The 17,984-nt window shown below is 41.4% G+C and overlaps 1 protein-coding gene across 11 annotated transcripts in view; it reads left to right on the top strand.

Moving 5' to 3' along the window:
- The window catches only part of SPATA13 (spermatogenesis associated 13), a 337,287-nt gene that overhangs the window by 274,654 nt on the left and 44,649 nt on the right, over nt 1-17,984 (top strand). For 9 of the 11 annotated variants that reach the window (XM_053662833.1, XM_053662834.1, XM_053662807.1 and 6 more), the window contains 2 exons: nt 9,937-10,308; nt 12,017-12,164. In XM_053662833.1, the coding sequence (XP_053518808.1) occupies nt 9,937-10,308; nt 12,017-12,164 (520 nt within the window). Of the gene's footprint in view, nt 1-9,936; nt 10,309-12,016; nt 12,165-17,984 lie in introns of those variants that run through there. The other 2 variants (XM_053662837.1, XM_037148575.2) reach the window with 2 other exon arrangements.

Genomic DNA, 17,984 nt, shown 5'->3' with positions numbered 1-17,984 from the left:
TATTTAATACTTTCATGAGCTTCAACCCAAAGAAGATACCAAAAAGAAGCATATGGAGGCTTCCGTGGAACAATATCACATGGTCTAGTATTCTTGGAAGTTGCTGCTAAGAGTTTTTTCCATAAACCATAAAACCATTTGGCATTTTTCTTGCAAAGATGAAATTGAATAATGTGCCTCAATTTCCTCATGTGCTCTTTCATTAAGTCTATTGCCTTCTTGTCTCTAAAATGAGTATAATAATGTCCTCTTTCCTTACCTGAAAAATAGTGTTAAATAGATGTTAAAGCAAGGTGGCAAAAAGTTAAGATTTTTAAGGACAAATTTCTAGCTATAAGATAAATAATACTGGGATGTAGTGTATAGTATGCTGTAGTGTTAACACTGCTGTATGGTGTGTTTGCAAGTTGCTAAGAGTATTTCCTAAAACTTCTCATCACAAGGAAAACATGCTTTTTCCCCTTTTTCTTTTGTATCTATATAAGATGATGGATGTTAAATTTACTGTGGTGAGCATTTCACAGTATTTATGAGTCAAGTCATTGTGCTATACACCTTAAAATTATAGTGATTCATGTCACTTATCTCAACAAAACTTTTAAAAGATTTTCAAGTAAATGTAAGGTATTTGGTGTTAAAAATAACCAAAATATAGAAAAAATGTCATTAGAGCTCAAACTCTTCTCTTCTAAATATAGTTTTAATAAAATAATATATAAAATATTTCTGCATTCCTTGCCTTAACTCTTTAAAATATGGTAGTTTATCTGTAACCTTCTTTTTTAAATATATTTTATTGATTATGTCATTACAGTTGTCCCATTTCCACCCCTTTATTCCCCTGCACCTTGCACACCCCCTCTCACCCACCTTCCCCCCCTTTAGTTCATGTCCATGGGTGGTACATCTAAGTTCTTTGGCTTCTACATTTCCCATACTAGTCTTACCCTCCCCGTGTCTATTTTCTACTTACCATCTATGCTACTTATCCTTTGTACCTTCCACTCCTTTCTTCCTCTTCTCCTCCACTGATAATCCTCCATGTGATCTATATTTCTGTGATTTTGTTCCTGTGCTAGTTGTTTGCTTAGTCTGTTTTTGTTTGTTTTGTTTTGCTTAGGTTTGGTTGTTAATAGCTGTGAGTTTGTTGTCACCATCCATATTTTTTTATCTTCTTTTTCTTAGATAACTCCCTCTAAAATTTCATATAATAAGGCCTTGGTGATAATAAACTCCTTTAGCTTGACCTTATCTGGGAAGCACTTGATCTGCCTTCCCATTCTAAATGAAAGCTTTGCTGGATAGAGTAGTCCCATGCCTTTCATGACTTTGAATATTTCTTTCAGCCCCTTCTTGCCTGCAAGGTTTCTTTTGATAAATCAGCTGACAGTCTTAGGGGAACTCCTTTGTAGGTAACTGTCTCCTATTCTCTTGCTGCTTTTAAGATTCTCTTCTTCACTTTAATCTTGGGTAATGTAATTATGATGTTCTTTGGTGTGTGCTACCTTGGGTCCAACTTCTTTGGGACTCTCTGAGCTTCCTGGACTTCCTGGAAGTCTATTTCCTTGGATAGAGTGGGGAAGTTCTCCTTCATTATTTGTTCAAATAAGTTTTTAATTTCTTGGTCTTCCTCTTCTCCTTCTGGCAACTCTGTGATTTGGATGTTGGAACATTTAAAGATATCCTAGAAGTTTCTAAGCCTCCCTCATTTTTTTTGAATTCTTATTTCTTCATTCTTTTCTGGTTGAATGTTTCTTCCTTTTGTTCCAAACCGTTGATTTGAGTCCTAGTTTCCTTCCCATCACTGTAGGTTCCCTTAATTTTTTTCTTTATTTCACACAGTGAAACCTTCATTGCTGCCTAGGTCTCACTGGTTTTTACCCAGTGAGACTGGGTACTCACTGTTGAAGTACCCAGTGATTTCCTGGAGCACCTTGATAACCAGTGTTTTGAACTGTGTGTCCGATAGGTTGGCTATCTTTTTGTTACTTAGCTGTAGTGTTTCTGGAGCTTTGAACTGTTCTTTCATTTGGGCCATTTTTTGTCTTGGTGTGCCTTTTGTGTAGTAAGGGGAAGAGCCTTAGGTATTCGCCAGGGTGGGGCAACCCATGTTGCTGTGTTGTGACATAGTATGTGCGGGAGCAATGGTACTTGCTCTGCTTTCTGCCGGTTTTCAGTCACTTCCCCCACTACCCACAATCAAATTGGGCCTTTCTGGTGCTGATTCCCGGGTGGGTGGGTTTCTGTAATGTTCTAGGACCCTGTGGGTCTCTCCAGTGAACTCTCCCATGAGGCTGGGAGTTTCTCCTGCTGCTGCCTCAACCCCCACAGGTTTTTTCAGTCAGAGGTTTGAGGCTTTATTTCCCTGCACTGAATCCCTGGGTTGTGCAGTCTGTCTCACTCCCAAGTTACTCCCTCCAATTCATTTGCATTTAAATGTGGGACTGCCCAGTCCACCAGCTGCTGCCTTGCCATGAGTCCTCTCTCTGCTTGGCTACCCCTCTCCTCCCCTCCTACCCATCTGGATAAATGTTTCTTCTTTAACTCCTTGGTTGTTGGACTTCCATACAGTTCAATTTTCTGTCAGTTCTGGTTGCTTTTTGTTTTTTAATTTGTTGTCATCCTTCTTTTGGTGGTGCCAGGAGGCACGATGTGTCTACCTGTGCCTCCATCTTGGCCAGAAGTCTAATCTGAAATCTTCTGAATTTGCTCCTCATTTAAAATTCTAGGACATATATTTATACATATCCCATTCTAAGCACTGTATAATCTGACTCCTGTGCTGAAAAAAAAAAAAAAAAAGAAGAAAGTTGGTAGGGGGGTTGCTCTGAGTGCTGTGCAGGGTCTTTTTTTTAATTATTATGATGCATTAATTTTAATTTAAGGAAAATTAGGTAACAGTATATAACTCTTAAATAGTGAGATGCTACTACTTTGATTTTATAATATACAGTAGTCTCTCCACCCAATCCAGTTTTACTTTCTAAAGCTTCAGTCACCCCCTCCCCCAATTAACTATGGGCCAAAAATATTAAATTCCAGGAATAATTTTCCTGCTGTCCTGACTAGCAGCATGGTGACATCTCATACCGTTATGCCCAGGGATGTGAATCATCCCTTTGTCCAGCATCTCCACACTGCACACACTATCCACTCAGTAGTCACTTAAGAGCCATCTCAGTTATCAGATTTCTGTCCTAGTAGCACAGTGCTTGTGTTCAGATAACCCTTCCTTTACTAATGACTCCAAAGTTCAAGAGCAGTGATGCTGGCAGTTTAGATATACCTAAAAGAGGCCAGAAAGTACTTTAAGTGAAAAGGTATGCATGTATAGGACAAGACAGTACATTTAAGATTGACTACTCTGCAGTTTCAGGTATCCTCTGGGGGTCTTTGGAAGGTATCCCCTTGTGGATGGAGGGGGGGGTTATGTAAAAGCCTAAAATTTCATTTTCTAGAGTTGGAGCACACTGCTGGTATTACAGAACAAACCCAGGGTTGGGGGACAATATACTATTACCAAATGGATCCCCCTTCTCCCAGGGTGCCCCTGTACTAAGTTCGCCTTGCCTGCCACCAGGGAATTATAACTCTCAATGTCAGAGATTGGTGGAAAGGAAAGGAACTATTTATTCAAAAGTTATACAGACTTAAGAGTAATGACTTAATGTCTTCATTAAAATCCCAAAGTTTCTTAAAACACCCACAAACACACACAGTCCTTCCTTTCTCCCTTCGCCTAGTCAGGGGTACCACATCTCAGGAAAAGAAGTCCATGGCTCAGGTTGCCCCCGGTTCTTCCCAGTGATCTGTGCTCAGCTGGCAGGCCTCCCTCAGTTCCCAGCACCATCAGCTGTGTCACCAGGATCTCCATTTCTCAATCCAAATCTGCATGGCACCTTCTCCTGGCTCACCAGCAAGAGTCCTTTCACCCCTTTCCCTCCCACAGCATCTCTCCTGCATTCTTTCAAACTGCCAAGAGAAAGCTCTGCATCGCTGCTACATCTTGCATTCCAGCTTCCTAAGGTTCAGCAAAGGGAGGCCCAAAGCCATGAGGTTCTCCCTTTTACCAAAGTTGCCTGGGTCCCCTTCTTCTCCAAAGTTGTATGATTTTTCCTCGCATGGCTGCCATGACTGGGTGTAAGTCCCGCGCCAACCTTTCTCTGCAGCCCCATTTCCGACTCATACCACAATTGGCTACACCTGCCAGCATTCCCATGTTTTTCCAGCTTTTCTCAGCTGCCATAATAAGTCCGCACAGGTGTAGCCCCATAACATGGAGGGAGTCATGTCCAAGCTCTCTTGCAGGGCCTGTAACCAGGGGTAGCTTCCTCCCAGTTGCATCATGGGTGGAAGTCACTCCTATCTCCCTGGCTCAAAGCATGACCACAGCTATTTAACATACCCATGAAACCAGTCAAAAGTTATAGATATGTTAAGTGGCCATTCCTGTGGTTATTTACAAAAGTGTTGCTATGCAGAACAACTCTCAATGGCCCTGCTTCATGTGTCCTATCCCCCATTTCAGACTTGTGGGAGTGAGGACATCCTCTATTTTTAATATTTCCTGGACACCCTGAGTTCTGGACCTCATTACAAATCCCTCTTTGGGGGGCTCCTGGCTGCACCCTGTTACACTGGTACCATGGGATACTCTTAAATGATATTTACACTGGGAGATTTTGTTTGTTTGAGGTATTTCTTAAAATATTTATTTTCAGTTACAGTTGACATATAATACTATATTAGTTTCAAGTGTACAAACCAGTTTTAGACATTTATATAACTTACAAAGTGATCACCCCAATAAATTTAGTGCCAATTGACACCATATATAGTTATACAATATTATTGACTATATTTCCTATCCTGTACTCTACATCCCGGAGACAGTTTTGTAACTACCAATCTGGACTTCTTAATCCCTTCATATTTTTCACCCAGTCCCCAGACCACCTCCTGTCTGGAAACTATCAGTCTGGTCTCTGTATCTGTGTTTCTAGTCTACTTGTTCATTTAACTTTGTTTTTTAGATTCCACATACAAGTGAAATTATATGGTATTTGTCTTTCTCTGACCTATTTCACACTCAGCACAATATCCTCTAAGTCCATCTATGTTGTTGCAGATGGCAAGATTTTATTCTTTTTTTAATGACTGAGTCATATTCCATTGTATATATACACTACTTCTTCTTTACCCATTCATGTATTGATGGACACGTACATTACTTCCATATATTGGCTATTGTAAATAATTCAATTTAGTGCTTTGGGTTTCTTTGGATAAATAACATTAGAAGATTTTAACCTATGTACATTCAAGGGCTCAACAGACAGAAATCAGGAAGTAGAGAATTTATCTTTATTTTCACTAACCTCTAGCTTAAATGTAGCATTTCCTTCAATTACAAATGTAGGCATCAAACCAGAGCACTTTCAGCAGTACCTGTGGTATTGTCATCAGTAGAATTCAGAGATCTTTTTCACATCATACTATATAGCCTTTGTTGATATCTTAAAATATCTCAGGCTTACCAGTACTTCTTCAGAAGTGTGATAGTTATTAGACCTATCACTAGTCCTTTTAATTCATGTATTACATATATTGTAATATCACTATACTTTTACTGTTTTGATCATTGTGTTTCGGAGTAGTCAGCTTACTTTATAATCCTATCTGCTTTCTTTTATGCATTAAAAAATGTGATTCTGTTTCCAGGCACCATTTCAGAGCCTCTAGTAGTTGCTGTAACTTCTCCTCTCCCTCCAAGCAAATCCACAACTCAGGGCAGGAAAACCTACAAAGTTCTGTTTTCTTTCTCTAAACTTGCCAGAGGGGAGAGAGGCGGGAGGAGCAGGGAGAAGGATGAAAAAGATGAAGGGAATAAGAGGTACAGACTTCAGTTACAAAATAAGTAAGTCACAGAGATATAATGTACAGCGCAGGGAATATAGGCAATTATATCATAATAACTTTGTATGATTACAGATGGTTAATAGATTTATCATGGTGATCACATCATAAGGTATATAAATGTCCAATAACTATGTTGTACATGTGAAACTAATATAATGTGTATGAACTATAATATTTTTTACATTTTTTATTGTTCAAGTACAGTTGTTTCCATCACTTTAAATTTTTTAAAGAAATATATTTGTTTTTAAAAAGATAATGTGCCAAGGGTGCAAGACTGCAAAGTAAAAAGGACAGATTCTGAAATGAGATGAACTAGGTTGTAAAATGGGCCCCTCTTCTTTCTGGCTTATTAACCTGAGCAAGTAATTTTATTTATTTTAGCTTTAATGTCTTAAAATGTAAAATGTGACAAATAATATACCCCTAGGTGGTTGTGGAGGTTAAGTAAAGTGGTGTATGATGGTATAGTCTGGCACATCACAGGTATTCAAAAATCATAGTTTTCATTAGTGTCATTGTCGCGGTCCTCATAACAGTGTCAGGATGTTTCCTTTTTCCTCTCCAGCTCGGTGACTGTACCTACCCTCCCTACAGTGTCCAGGAGTCTGACATGGGAAACCCAGGAAGCTTGCTTATTATATTAATAGTATCTTGAAAGTATCTTTGGCTTGTTCAAAGCAAAATCTGTTTATTTTTTAAATCTTCACAAAGCAAATCTTAATTTATTTACCTATAATATTTTCTTCTCAATTACCTTGCCACATTAGTTTCCTAATATAACAAATTATCATAAGATGGGTGGCTGAAAACATTTATTCTCTATGTTGTAGAGGCCAGAAGTCTGAAATCAAGGGGTGGGAAGGTCCAAGCTCTCTTTGTGGCCCTAGGGGAGAATCTTGGAGTACCTTGGCTTATACTAGATGCATCATTCTGATCTTTGCCTCTGTTCTCAAATGGCTCTCTCTCTTTTTGCCTTTGTGTCCCTCTTCTTCTCATTCGAGTAGGGCCCACCTAATCCAGTATGACTTCATCTTAACTCAGTACCTCTGCAAATACTATATCTCCAAATAAGATCACTTCACAGGTGCTGGGGGTGAGGACTGCAACATATCTTATAGGACACAATTCAACCCACAACACTTGCAAGTGGACCCTATATATTTACTTTAGATCAGGTTTTCAAATAGACATACGCAATATCAGTTTTGGGGGATGGTATTTTTCCTCTGACTAGTAATTTAATCTCTCTGTGCCTTCAACAAATGTTATAAAGTGTCTAATGGGAGGTAATGAGAGCTATCTTGGTTTTTCACTTTTGTAAAGTGAAGAAAGGAATCCTGTATAGAAAGAAAAAATGTGTAGGGAAAGTACTTTAAAACCATTAAAACTGTACTGAAAAGCAAGAGTTAAAAGGGTAGCCACTCCACTGAAAAGTCTGTTTACAAGCGTTTATGACTTGGGTGTGAATTGACCATTCAAGTTTATAGAGCCCTGGATTGATATGAAGCTCAGGCTGCTGACCTGTGAGAAGAAGCTGACTGAACAGAGCTTTGGCCACTTACTCCCCTGATTAGAGCATTGTAAAGGCAAGAAACAAATCTCAAGAGATCATGGATGTGGTCAACTGCTTGTTCCTTCAGTGTGTCTGTGGGCCACTGCTACCCACAGACTTGTCTGTAGCCAAGTCCAGGGTAGATTATGGCTTTGCAGGGATTGTTGTTTGTTGTTGCTGTGGGGTTTGTGGTTCCTGGTATAATCACGCTCAAAGTGCATTTCCCAGAATGAATGTATATTGTATTTCAAAAGTAGGTAAACTTTGCTAAAAGATTAGTCTTGGAGTATGCATCCAAGTTCAGATTTTTTCTGCAAGGAATGTAAGTCACTTTTGGCCAAGGATCACTGTCGGAATGTGAGCTTGAAGTTGAGGGACTTTATGTTGTTCCCTGCCTTCCTCCTTCCCTCTGTCCTTTTGCTTGGAGTAAATTGGAGATTTCAGTTTTATATGTTCTTCTCTTAACTAATTTTTGCAGTTCCTAGAACTTTGATACCACTTGTGTGTCTTCAGTGGGCTGTGTATAGTTGCGGTGGCATTCAACTGGTTCTCAGGGGTGCTCCCAAGGCAGCAGCCAAGCAGCTGACACTGAAGCCTGATGTGTTAAGGGACTCCAGCCGGTGGCACCAGCTGTCCCCTGCTTTCATGGCCTTTCACGGGAAGTAACCATACATTGATATTTCTCTCCCTCTCTCCTTCCCTTCCCCTCTAAAGATAAATGAATAAAATATTTTTTTTAAATTTTTTAAAAATATTTTATTCATTTATCTTTAGAGAGAAGGGAAGGGAAGGAGAGAGTGGGAGAGAAACATCAATGTGCGGTTGCCTCTCATGTGTCCCCTGATGGGAACCTGGCCTGCAGCCCAGGCATGTGCCCTGACTGGGAATCAAACCGTGATCGTGTGGTTCCCAGGCCCTTGCTCAATCCACTGAGCTACACCAGCCAGGGCTTATTGTATTTTTGAATAATGTATACGGATGGAAGAACCGAAGGCACCTGGGCTCCCAGGCCTGTGACTGGTGGCTCACAAACTGTGGTGAGCCCCTCTCCCTGCCCCCCCCCCCCCCGTGGAGCTCTGAGACCAGACTTGGAGGGGTCTGCTGAGACAGGTTATCTTCAGGCAGGGCTGATCAGGGGCTAGCAATTCTAATGCAGTGCTTTTTAAGAGCCATAATTAACTATAGCTAATAAAAGCGATCTTAACATTGTAGTATTTAATTCTCACTAGGACCCATTTCTTCCCCCGTGAACAGTTACAGAACCAAACCCACAGAAGGTAAGCAACTTATATGAGGTTATGAAGCTAGCTAGAGGCCCAACTTGAGTTACACAGAAATCAGCTCATTTTCAAACCTCATGGCTTTTTTTCTAGTATGTTGCACTGACTCTAAAAAGTTATTTGAAAAATTAGAACATTATGCCTAATTTAGGATCATAGACTATCCAGCTGTGGTATTGTCTAGGCCCAGGGTTGTCCAACCTTTTGCCGTCTCTGGGCCACCCTGAAAGAAGAGTTGTCTTGGGCCACCCATTAAATACATTGCAACACATAATCACACAAAAAAATCTTATAATGTTTTAAGTAAATTTATGATTTTTTTCTGGGCCACATTCATAGCCATCCTGGGCCACATGCAGCCCACTGACTGCAGGTTGGACACCGCTGGCTCTAGTCTAAAATCTGAGATCCTGAAAGGTCAGCTGTGACCTGTCCAAGCTCACATAGCCAGTGAGTAACCTGATCTGGTTCTTTGAATCCTAGTTCAGTGCTCTCCCCTCCTTCCCATCAGTGAGCGTCAGGCCCTAGCAACCCAGACCTAATCTTCTGAAAGCACCTTCTATTTTCAAACATTATTGCGAGACAATACCTTAGAGTAGCACTGGGTAACATCACACATTTATTCTTCTACTGGCAGACCTGCCTTTCCCGCCATGGTATTGTTATGCTTACTTTTGGTGACACTCCTACCTTACTTTTTATTAACTCCTAATGGTGCTGATTTTGAAAATATCTTGTATCAGTCATCAAACATCACTATTAAACTTAGCTTTAATTCAACCTCCAATTAAAGATAGATTTGCCTATTTTAATCCACATATCAGGTATGTCTGTTACACAAAAGAAACTTTAAAAACAAGTAAATCACCCTGGCTGGTGTAGCTCAGTGGATTGAGCGTGGGCCTGTGAACCAAAGGATTATGGTTCAATTCCCAGTCAGGGCACATGCCTGGGTTGCAGGCCAGTTCCCAGCAAGGGACGCACAAGAGGCAACCATACATTGATATTTCTCTCCCTCTCTCCTTCTCTTCCCCTCTAAAGATAAATAAATAAAATCTTTTAAAAAACATTTAGAAAGCCTTTGCAACAGAGCTGAGGGAGGGTGGAAGGGAATGTATATCTTATTCTTTTTTAATACCTTCCTGGGTTTCAGTGCTCACCTAACTTGTTTGAATTTGAAAGGTTTTTACTGAGGATTCCTGGAGGTGGGGCTCATCCCTGGAGGAAGAAAGGACAGAGGCTTTGAGAATCTCAATCTCCAGGAGGACATGGGGCTCTGGGAGAAGGTCAAGGCCTCGACCACTCTCAGACTATAGCCAGTTGGCCAGCCCAAGTCTGTCTATTCCTGAAGACTCCATTGCTGTGGACCCCCAGAAGGAAGACACTGTAGACAGTGGCCACCAGCTGGACATGGCCTCCATGGTGCCTGCAGACCAGAAGGCTGCCATGTGCTGCCCCAGAGGAGGCCAGAGAAGACGTCCCATCTCTGTGATAGGCGGGGTCAGCATCAATGGGGACAGCCAGACAGAAGCAATAGAGAATCTTCTAACCCAAGTAAGATCTGGTGTGCTCCCACCAAAGCCAGCAGAGCCCTCAGCTTCCTTGCCTCTGTTGTCCCCTGCAAACTGAATCAGATGCTTTCCTTTCACCTTTTCTGACTTGGGAATGATGTCATCTCACAACTTTTCTTCCTGACTTTGCAAGCTACACTGATTAAAACTAATCAAAGACTAATCACCTGACATTTGGATGTGTTTTACTAATCTGTCTTTGCTGGGATCTTGAGTAATATGTGAAATTAGTTGGCTGTTTATTCTAAATCATCTGAGATGTAAAAAAGAGGAAAGTAGCAGTACATATTTAGTGAGCTTCCTGAAAGAAAACAATTCTTTAAAAAAAGCATCATTCATTGTTAACATGTAAAAATAGGAAATAAATAAAGAAGTCAACTTTTAAGACATAAGGAAATAAATTTTTCACCATTTTCTTGCTTTTGAGTTGCAGCTTTGTAACTGCTTTGACAATAGATTAAAATCTTAATATCATTTCCATAGTGTAATGTAGTAATTCAACAAGTATTTGTCAATTAACCAAAGAGCTCTTTGAGGATATAAAACTTTTAAATAAAGGCCCTGTTTCTGTTATTTGATGAGACTAATACCCCACCCATGGTCCAGTGTTCACAGAACAGTACATGAATAAGTGCCCAATTTCATATTTTAAATTTGCTAGCTGATATCATAACCCATAAAATTCTCTAAAAGGAAAGTCTATATTAGTATAGGATTTTATGTTTACATGCTGCCTGTAAAGTGCAATACAATGCCTTGTTTATGTAGCAAGCACTTAAAACACTCTTGCTTAATTGAATTAATTTGAATTTAATTCTTAAGGTAAAAACAAAATAAGCTGAAAAATACCACAAACCTATGTGTAAGAGGCTCTACATGCCAGGAAATAATTCTAAACTAAAGCAAACTGTAATCTCTTAATTCAAAACACAGTATGGGGAAGATCAAAAGTATCTAGAAATCATTTCGCTTTAAGGCATGAAAAAGAAATATAGCCAGATAACTTTCTGCACTGTAAGCTCATTTAGGGAACTAGGTGGAAAACCTAAGGAAGGCATGAACCAGCTTGGCGTCTGCAGTTATAGGGAATGTTAATATGGACAATCAAAAGGGCACACAATTGATTCTCTATAGACCAGGGTAAAGTTGCAGAATACTAGCTCTTCTTTTAAACAAAGCCCTATTGTGATGTTAGTTTACGTAAACAAGAATTGTAGTCCACAGATACTTCACTGACATCTGCACATGGATGAGCAGGAGACCCAAGTGAGTAGCTGGGCTGCAACTGGCTGCCCTGGGCATGGTCTGGCACTACTACTACAAACACATCTTCTTAACCCTGTGACTCTGCATCTCTGTGAGAAAGCCACCACTTCCTAAATTTGCTTTTCCTCCTTTTAGCTGACACTTTGCTTTCATTCAGCATTGCCTATTGGTATGTTGTTGACAGAGATGGAATGTGAGGCTGTGAGGTAAGGGCCATGGGTTGATGCTGATTTGTTTAAACATCAGAATAATTTATTGTAATTGAGCCTCAGTGCAGCCTGAAACTTTGATATCCTTTGGAGAAACCATGTCTATGAGTAGCTTTGAGGTGAGAAGGCTGAGCTCCTTGCAGCTGTGTGTGTGAAGAGCTTGTAGGAGCTGCCACTTCCTGGCATCTTTTCACAGCCTCTTGCTTTCTTTTGTAGCCTGCAGCCAGGCCTCCTGTGCCAGCTCACCAGGTGCCACCCTACAAAGCAATTTCTGCCCGACTCCGGCCATTCACATTTTCCCAGAGCACCCCCATTGGGCTGGACCATGTGGGACGCCGGCGGCGGCAGATGAGAGCATCCAACAGTAAGTCTCACAGGCCCCCGCTTGGGGTGTCCTTTTTCAGAAACTGGAGTGGAGGCCTCACTTTGACACTGTAGTTCAACTGAGGTGCCCAGTGGACTGTGGGCTTCTGGGCGAGGGTGTTGTTCGTGTGATAGTGAATAAGGCTAATCTCAGGAGCTGGGCTTGTCATTGGCTGTGTGAGGAGGGTGCTGTCTGGGTACTCTGCGTCGATACAGTGACCCTAATGGAACACTTGCTCCTCTTATGATGTCTCTGTGCCTCCATGTTCCTTCAGATAGAGATCTGAATGGAGATCTGACCGAGAATGGAGTCCCAGGGATTCACCTTCACCTTTTTGAAGCTCTTTCTGGGTATTCAAGATTCACAAACTGTTTTAAACACTAAAGAATAGTTATCTGCCCTGTCTGGTGTGGCTTAGTGGATTAAGCTCTGGCCTGTGAACCAGGGGTCACTGGTTTGATTCCCAGTCAGTGCACATGCCTGAGGTCCCCCAGTGGGAGGCATGCAAGAGGCAACCACACATTGATGTTTCTCTCCCTCTTTTCTCCCTCCTTTCTCCTCTGTCTAAAAATAAATAAATAAAATCTTTTTTAAAAAAATAGTTATCTAATATAGTAGTTAATGTATTATCATAGCACTTACCTACTTGTTGATTTTCATTAATACTGCATGTTTTGGGAATGATGTTTAAACTTCTAAAAAAGACAAAAGATTGTCTTTTGGCATTTATGTCAGTGCCAGTCCGCCGGGTGCTCTGGACAAGAGTAATAGCCAACATCTGCTGAGCAAGCACTTGCATATGGCAGACACCATCTATATATTCCATTGTGTTCACTTGTGTGGTCTTCTTAACTCTATGCCATGGTGGATACTGTCATTGCCCTCATTTTACAGATTGAAAAACCCAGGTATAAACAGGTAAACCACCCTAAGTCACTCACCCATGGAATGGCAGAAATGGGATTAACCAATCAAACAGAATTTTCAATACAGGCCCATGTTTTAAGCACTGAACTATGCTGACTATTTAAAGAAATGCCACAGGTTATTAATGATTGCAGCTTTAATTGCCAGATTTACTGTCATACTTTTAAAAATGAATATCATGTGGTGAGTATGAGAGTGATGAACTGGGCAGTAAGAGGCCTAGGCCTGAGTTCTGGTTCCTACCCTGCCTCTAACCTGCCATGTGGGCAAGTTCTTCCCATGAGGGTGGTGACGAAAGCTGGAATAAGGGAGAGGTTTAAATAAGGTTTTTTCAAAAGACTTCAAAGAGACTGACTACCATTTCAGTGAAAGGGGGTAGGGAATCAGGATTGGTCAGGGAAGAGACTGGAGAACCAAGACATGTGGAATCAGTGCTCAAGGGAGACATTCTAAAGACAGGGGTAACAAGAAGCTCACTGATGGATGTGACAGGAAATTGTTGAGATGGTTGTCCTGGGAGGTCCAAAATGTAAGAGGTTGGAGAATTGGTGAATGATGAAGAAGTATTACCACCCTTAAGTATGTTGCCATAGTATCCGACTCATGTCACACTTATTTGGAGGAATCAGGGCTAGACAGAGACAAAAGGCAAAGAAAAATTAGATGGCAGCTCCGACTGATGTGGCTCAGTGGGTTGGGCATCATGCCGCTAACTGAAAGGTTGTTGATTCCATTCCTGGTTGGGGCACATACCTGGGTTGCGGACCAGGTCCCAGGTTGGGGGCATGTGAGAAGCAACCTTAATTGATGTTTCTCTCAGACATTGATGTTTTTCTCCCTCTCTTTCTCTCTGCCTTCCCTTATCTCTAAAAATAAATAAATAAATAAATAAATAAATAAATAAATAAATAAATAAATAAATAAATAATTTTTTAAGAAAGAAATTACATGGCAGCTAGAGTTTGAGGAAATTTGTAAACATCTCAAGCCCAGGTGTACAAGAGAGAGCCTGCTTCTAGGAAACATGTCTGTGGCTCCTCCTGTCACTGGTGCTTTTGTCATTCTCTCAGGGGACTCGGGTGAACACCTTGGAATCATTACTCCCCTAATGCATAGTCACTAGGTTCAGTCCTTAGCATCCCCCTGTTCCTCAGGCTCCGTAACCCTTACTCTCAGCAGCTGCCCCTCTCCCATTACTTTCTTGGGCTGAACTTTGTACGCTCTCTGGTCAGAGTTACTGTTCACATTCAACTCTTGTTTGTTATTTCCTTGCAAACTGACCTCACCATCGGTGGAACAGAGTCTTAGTTCCTTACATGAGTTTACAGGTTTCTCTGCAACCCCGGTCTAATGTCCCATCTATTTCTCTCACTTCTCTTGTCTGAGCTTACCATTCAGTGTTCCCACCATCCACTCCAGGGTCTCATGCTCCCTTTGCTCCAGTTTGCCTAGAATTCCCTTCTTTTTCTTTACCATGTGTCTTTTGTCTTTCTATTTGAAATTCAAAACATTCCCTGTCTACCTTTGGCAACAAAGTAAATTCATTGTCATACTTCTACAAAGCAGTTCAGCCACAGGTCTCATGTTCATTCTCCCTGATCCAGGCATCAACTTCTGGTGATGTATTGTGAGAAAGTTCTTCAAAAGGAGAAAAATGCTGCATGCAAAAATGTTCTCCACAACATCATTTGTGATAGCAAAAGGTTGAGTGGTGTCAATGTCCAGCAACAGTGGACTATTGAGTTGAAGTCACAGTTGGGTGACTACTTCCAAACAGTTAGTTTACAACATAATCAGGACAAACAAGTAACAGCATGAAAAAAGAATGCTATAATTTTAGAGTGAGAAAAAAACTAGAAATAAAATTATATGTATATTAGGTTGCTAGGGCTTCCATAACAAAGTACCACAAGCTGGGTGACTTAAACAGTAGAACTTCATTGTCTCGGTTCTAGAGGCTGGAATTCAGATCAAGGTATTGGCAGGGCTGATTTCTTCTGAGCGTTGTGTGAGAATCTGCTAGCCTCTATGTGAAGGTGAAAACAGTGTGGTTAGGATGCTAGGACTAGAGGTGATTTTTCCTCCAACCCAATACACATACAAACTGCTTCTTTCTATACTTTCTGTGTTTGATTTGGTTTTGATTTTAGTGTTCTTTTCTCAAGGCAACAAATGGGTAGCTTAAGCAAAAAGAAAATTTATTGGAAGGGTGTCAGGAGTTCCCAAAATTGATAGGATGGCTGGAGAGCCAATCTGGAAATGGATGCCAGTCAGGGTCGCTTCTGGGAACCAAGGAACAGCAGGGAAGGAGCCAAAGAAGGTGTGTAGCAGGACTCTGACTGTAGTGCTGCCCCTGAGAATGAGTGAAGGCCAGCCACTCCTTCTGTCCTGTCACTCAGTCAGGAGTCAAAGTCCCAGGATAGCGGATTCAACTTGCAAAGCTTACTGGCATGTCCACTGCCTGCTGGCACTGAAACAGGGAGAAGTATTGGATGCCTCCAGGGACCCCTTGACTTTTGTATTAAGACGCAGGCGCATGGAGACCACACAGTGGAACGGAGGTCCTTTCTCCAAAGAAAGTCCAGGTGGTGTTAGAAATAGAAATAGATTCTGGACTGGTCCTCCATTTGTTCATTCCCACATTTAGTAACTGTTGAGTATGTACCATGTGTCAAGTAACAGCAATGAAAAAAACAAAGTCCCTTAAATCACTTACATTCTAGTGAGGGTGTTAATAAATTGGTTGGTAACTGTATAACATTGCAGGTAATGCTGTAAAGAAAAATAAAGCAGGGTAGAGAGTATTCATTTTTAAAAGAACATTATTCTAACATGATGCACCTGTTCCCTGTATAATTAAAAACCCTCTCTTTCTGGCCTTCTGTCTCCCTCCTTCTCTAGAGGGAGACAACCCAAAGGCTCATCAGCTACTGCAAACACCTTCCAGTCATACTCACTACTTCTCCATGCCTGTTGGAAGGTCTTTTTAAGTTTTATACCCAGAGGTAAATTTAAGCAATGCACCCTTATCATAATGGGAAGAGGTAAGGGAGAAAAGGTGTTCCTAAGTACAAAATAAGTAGAAAATACATGTAGACATACACAGTTCCACAGAAAGGGAATTTCTCCTGCCTCAGGTCACAAGGCCATGTGTATCATTTTTTTACTTTGGTCACGGAATTGCCCTTGCATGCTCCCCTTGTACTTCACCCAGCACTGTTCTTTGCCAGCTGAAGTAGTCCAAACCTTTGCTTTGTAGGTTTCCAAGCTGTTAGAGGTCCTGCTTGCACAGAGTGGCCACAGTCTCCTTTTCTCCCCTCTTACAGTTAATCAAAAATCAATCAGTCTACAAAATGTGTAGAGCATCAACTATGCACCAGGCACTATTTTCACCATTTGGAATCCAGCAGAGAGTAAATCATCACAAAAAGTTTACTTTCTAGATTTAAATAGATTCAATAAGTCAATCAATAGCATTATCTTCGGTACTAATGACTGCTCTGGAGAATATGAATGTGGGTAATGTGGTGGAAAGCAAGTGGAGCAGGAGTGGCAGAGGGCGACCTAATGCTCTAAAGAGGTGACATTAGGCTTGAAAGATGAGCAGGATGTAAATAAAGGTCTTCTAGGGAAGAGAACACCCACTGGAAGGAACATCAGAGGTCCACATATAGGCAAGAACTTGATGTGTCTGAGGGTCAGAGAGAAGGCCTGCACAGGTAATAAGGGCAGGAGAGGAGGGCATTGCAGCCAGGAGGTTGTCTGTGGCTAGACTGAAAGGGCATTGCAGGTCCCAAGAAGGAGCTGGGTTTATTCTAAGTGAAACATGAAGCCACTGCCAGCAGGGGCATGGCATGCTCTAGCTCCCACTTTAGAGAGGACACATAGTCTGGAGGAGAAAAGGCAGAAGAAGGGGACTGATTTGAAGATCATTGCCTTAGTCCCATTGAGAAACAATTGTGACAGTGACCACAAAAGACATTTATGTGTTCCTTGGGTGCCCATTTTTCCAGTTCACAAGGAGGTTACCATGGCCAGCCTTGGATCTAATCCAGTAGGGCCAAGCCTGTGAATTCTGGCGGCATTGCTTCTCCCTTGGGGGAATAAATTTAGTTTTGACAGAGCAGAGATAGTGGATGGGACTAAAAATATTTTGCAAATATATTAGTAAGTAACCATAAGAAATATGCCGTGTTTATCTTTTGTTTCTGGCTCCTTGTATTCTGGCTATGAGTGAGTATCTCTGCATTAGTCAGTGAGTCAGAGCACTCACTGCACCCAGGACAGCATCACAACCTCAACACATGTCCCCAAGTTGCCTTTCTAACCTGTTTTTAATTTTGCCATTATTCAGTTTGGTACGATTCCATGCTTCTGGGTGATGTAAATGAGAAAGCTAACGGCACTCATGGGCACAGGCTTATCACTGCAATACCCACACTGAGGAGTCCTCAGGTGGAAGCAGTACTGTGTGAGATACCATAATAGTGTACGAGACCTTTAGCAAGATTCCAACAGAGGTCTGACTGTTGCAGGAAAATGAAGCAACCAGACACCGAGGGATGCTGGAGTATAAGGTTTATTAACGTGTACGGGCCCATATGAGTTAGTCTCCAAATTCTGAGCCCCGAACAAAGGATTCTTGGGGTTTATATAGTCTCCGTGGTCTTCCTGTCTATGTAGCAAAGCGGGATACAGAAGCGGAATGCCGTAATAGTTCTATCTATGGGGCAGAAGCAGAGTACAAAGGCTAAATTCGAAGGTCAGTGTTTAACAGCAGGGGTGTTAATCTCAGTCCTAGCTAATGCACCATTGTTTACTTATCCCAGACAGCCCCATCATTCTCCCCAGGGCACCTGGGGCCTGGGCAAATAAAGGTTAAACAAAGGTTCT

The sequence above is a fragment of the Artibeus jamaicensis genome, unplaced genomic scaffold (genome assembly GCF_021234435.1).
Source record: "Artibeus jamaicensis isolate MK-2021 breed Jamaican fruit bat unplaced genomic scaffold, CSHL_Jam_final contig_1028, whole genome shotgun sequence".
Lineage (NCBI taxonomy): Eukaryota > Metazoa > Chordata > Mammalia > Chiroptera > Phyllostomidae > Artibeus > Artibeus jamaicensis.
The sequence above is the reverse complement of the archived record's forward strand: the minus strand, read 5'-3'. Positions and strand labels throughout refer to the sequence as shown.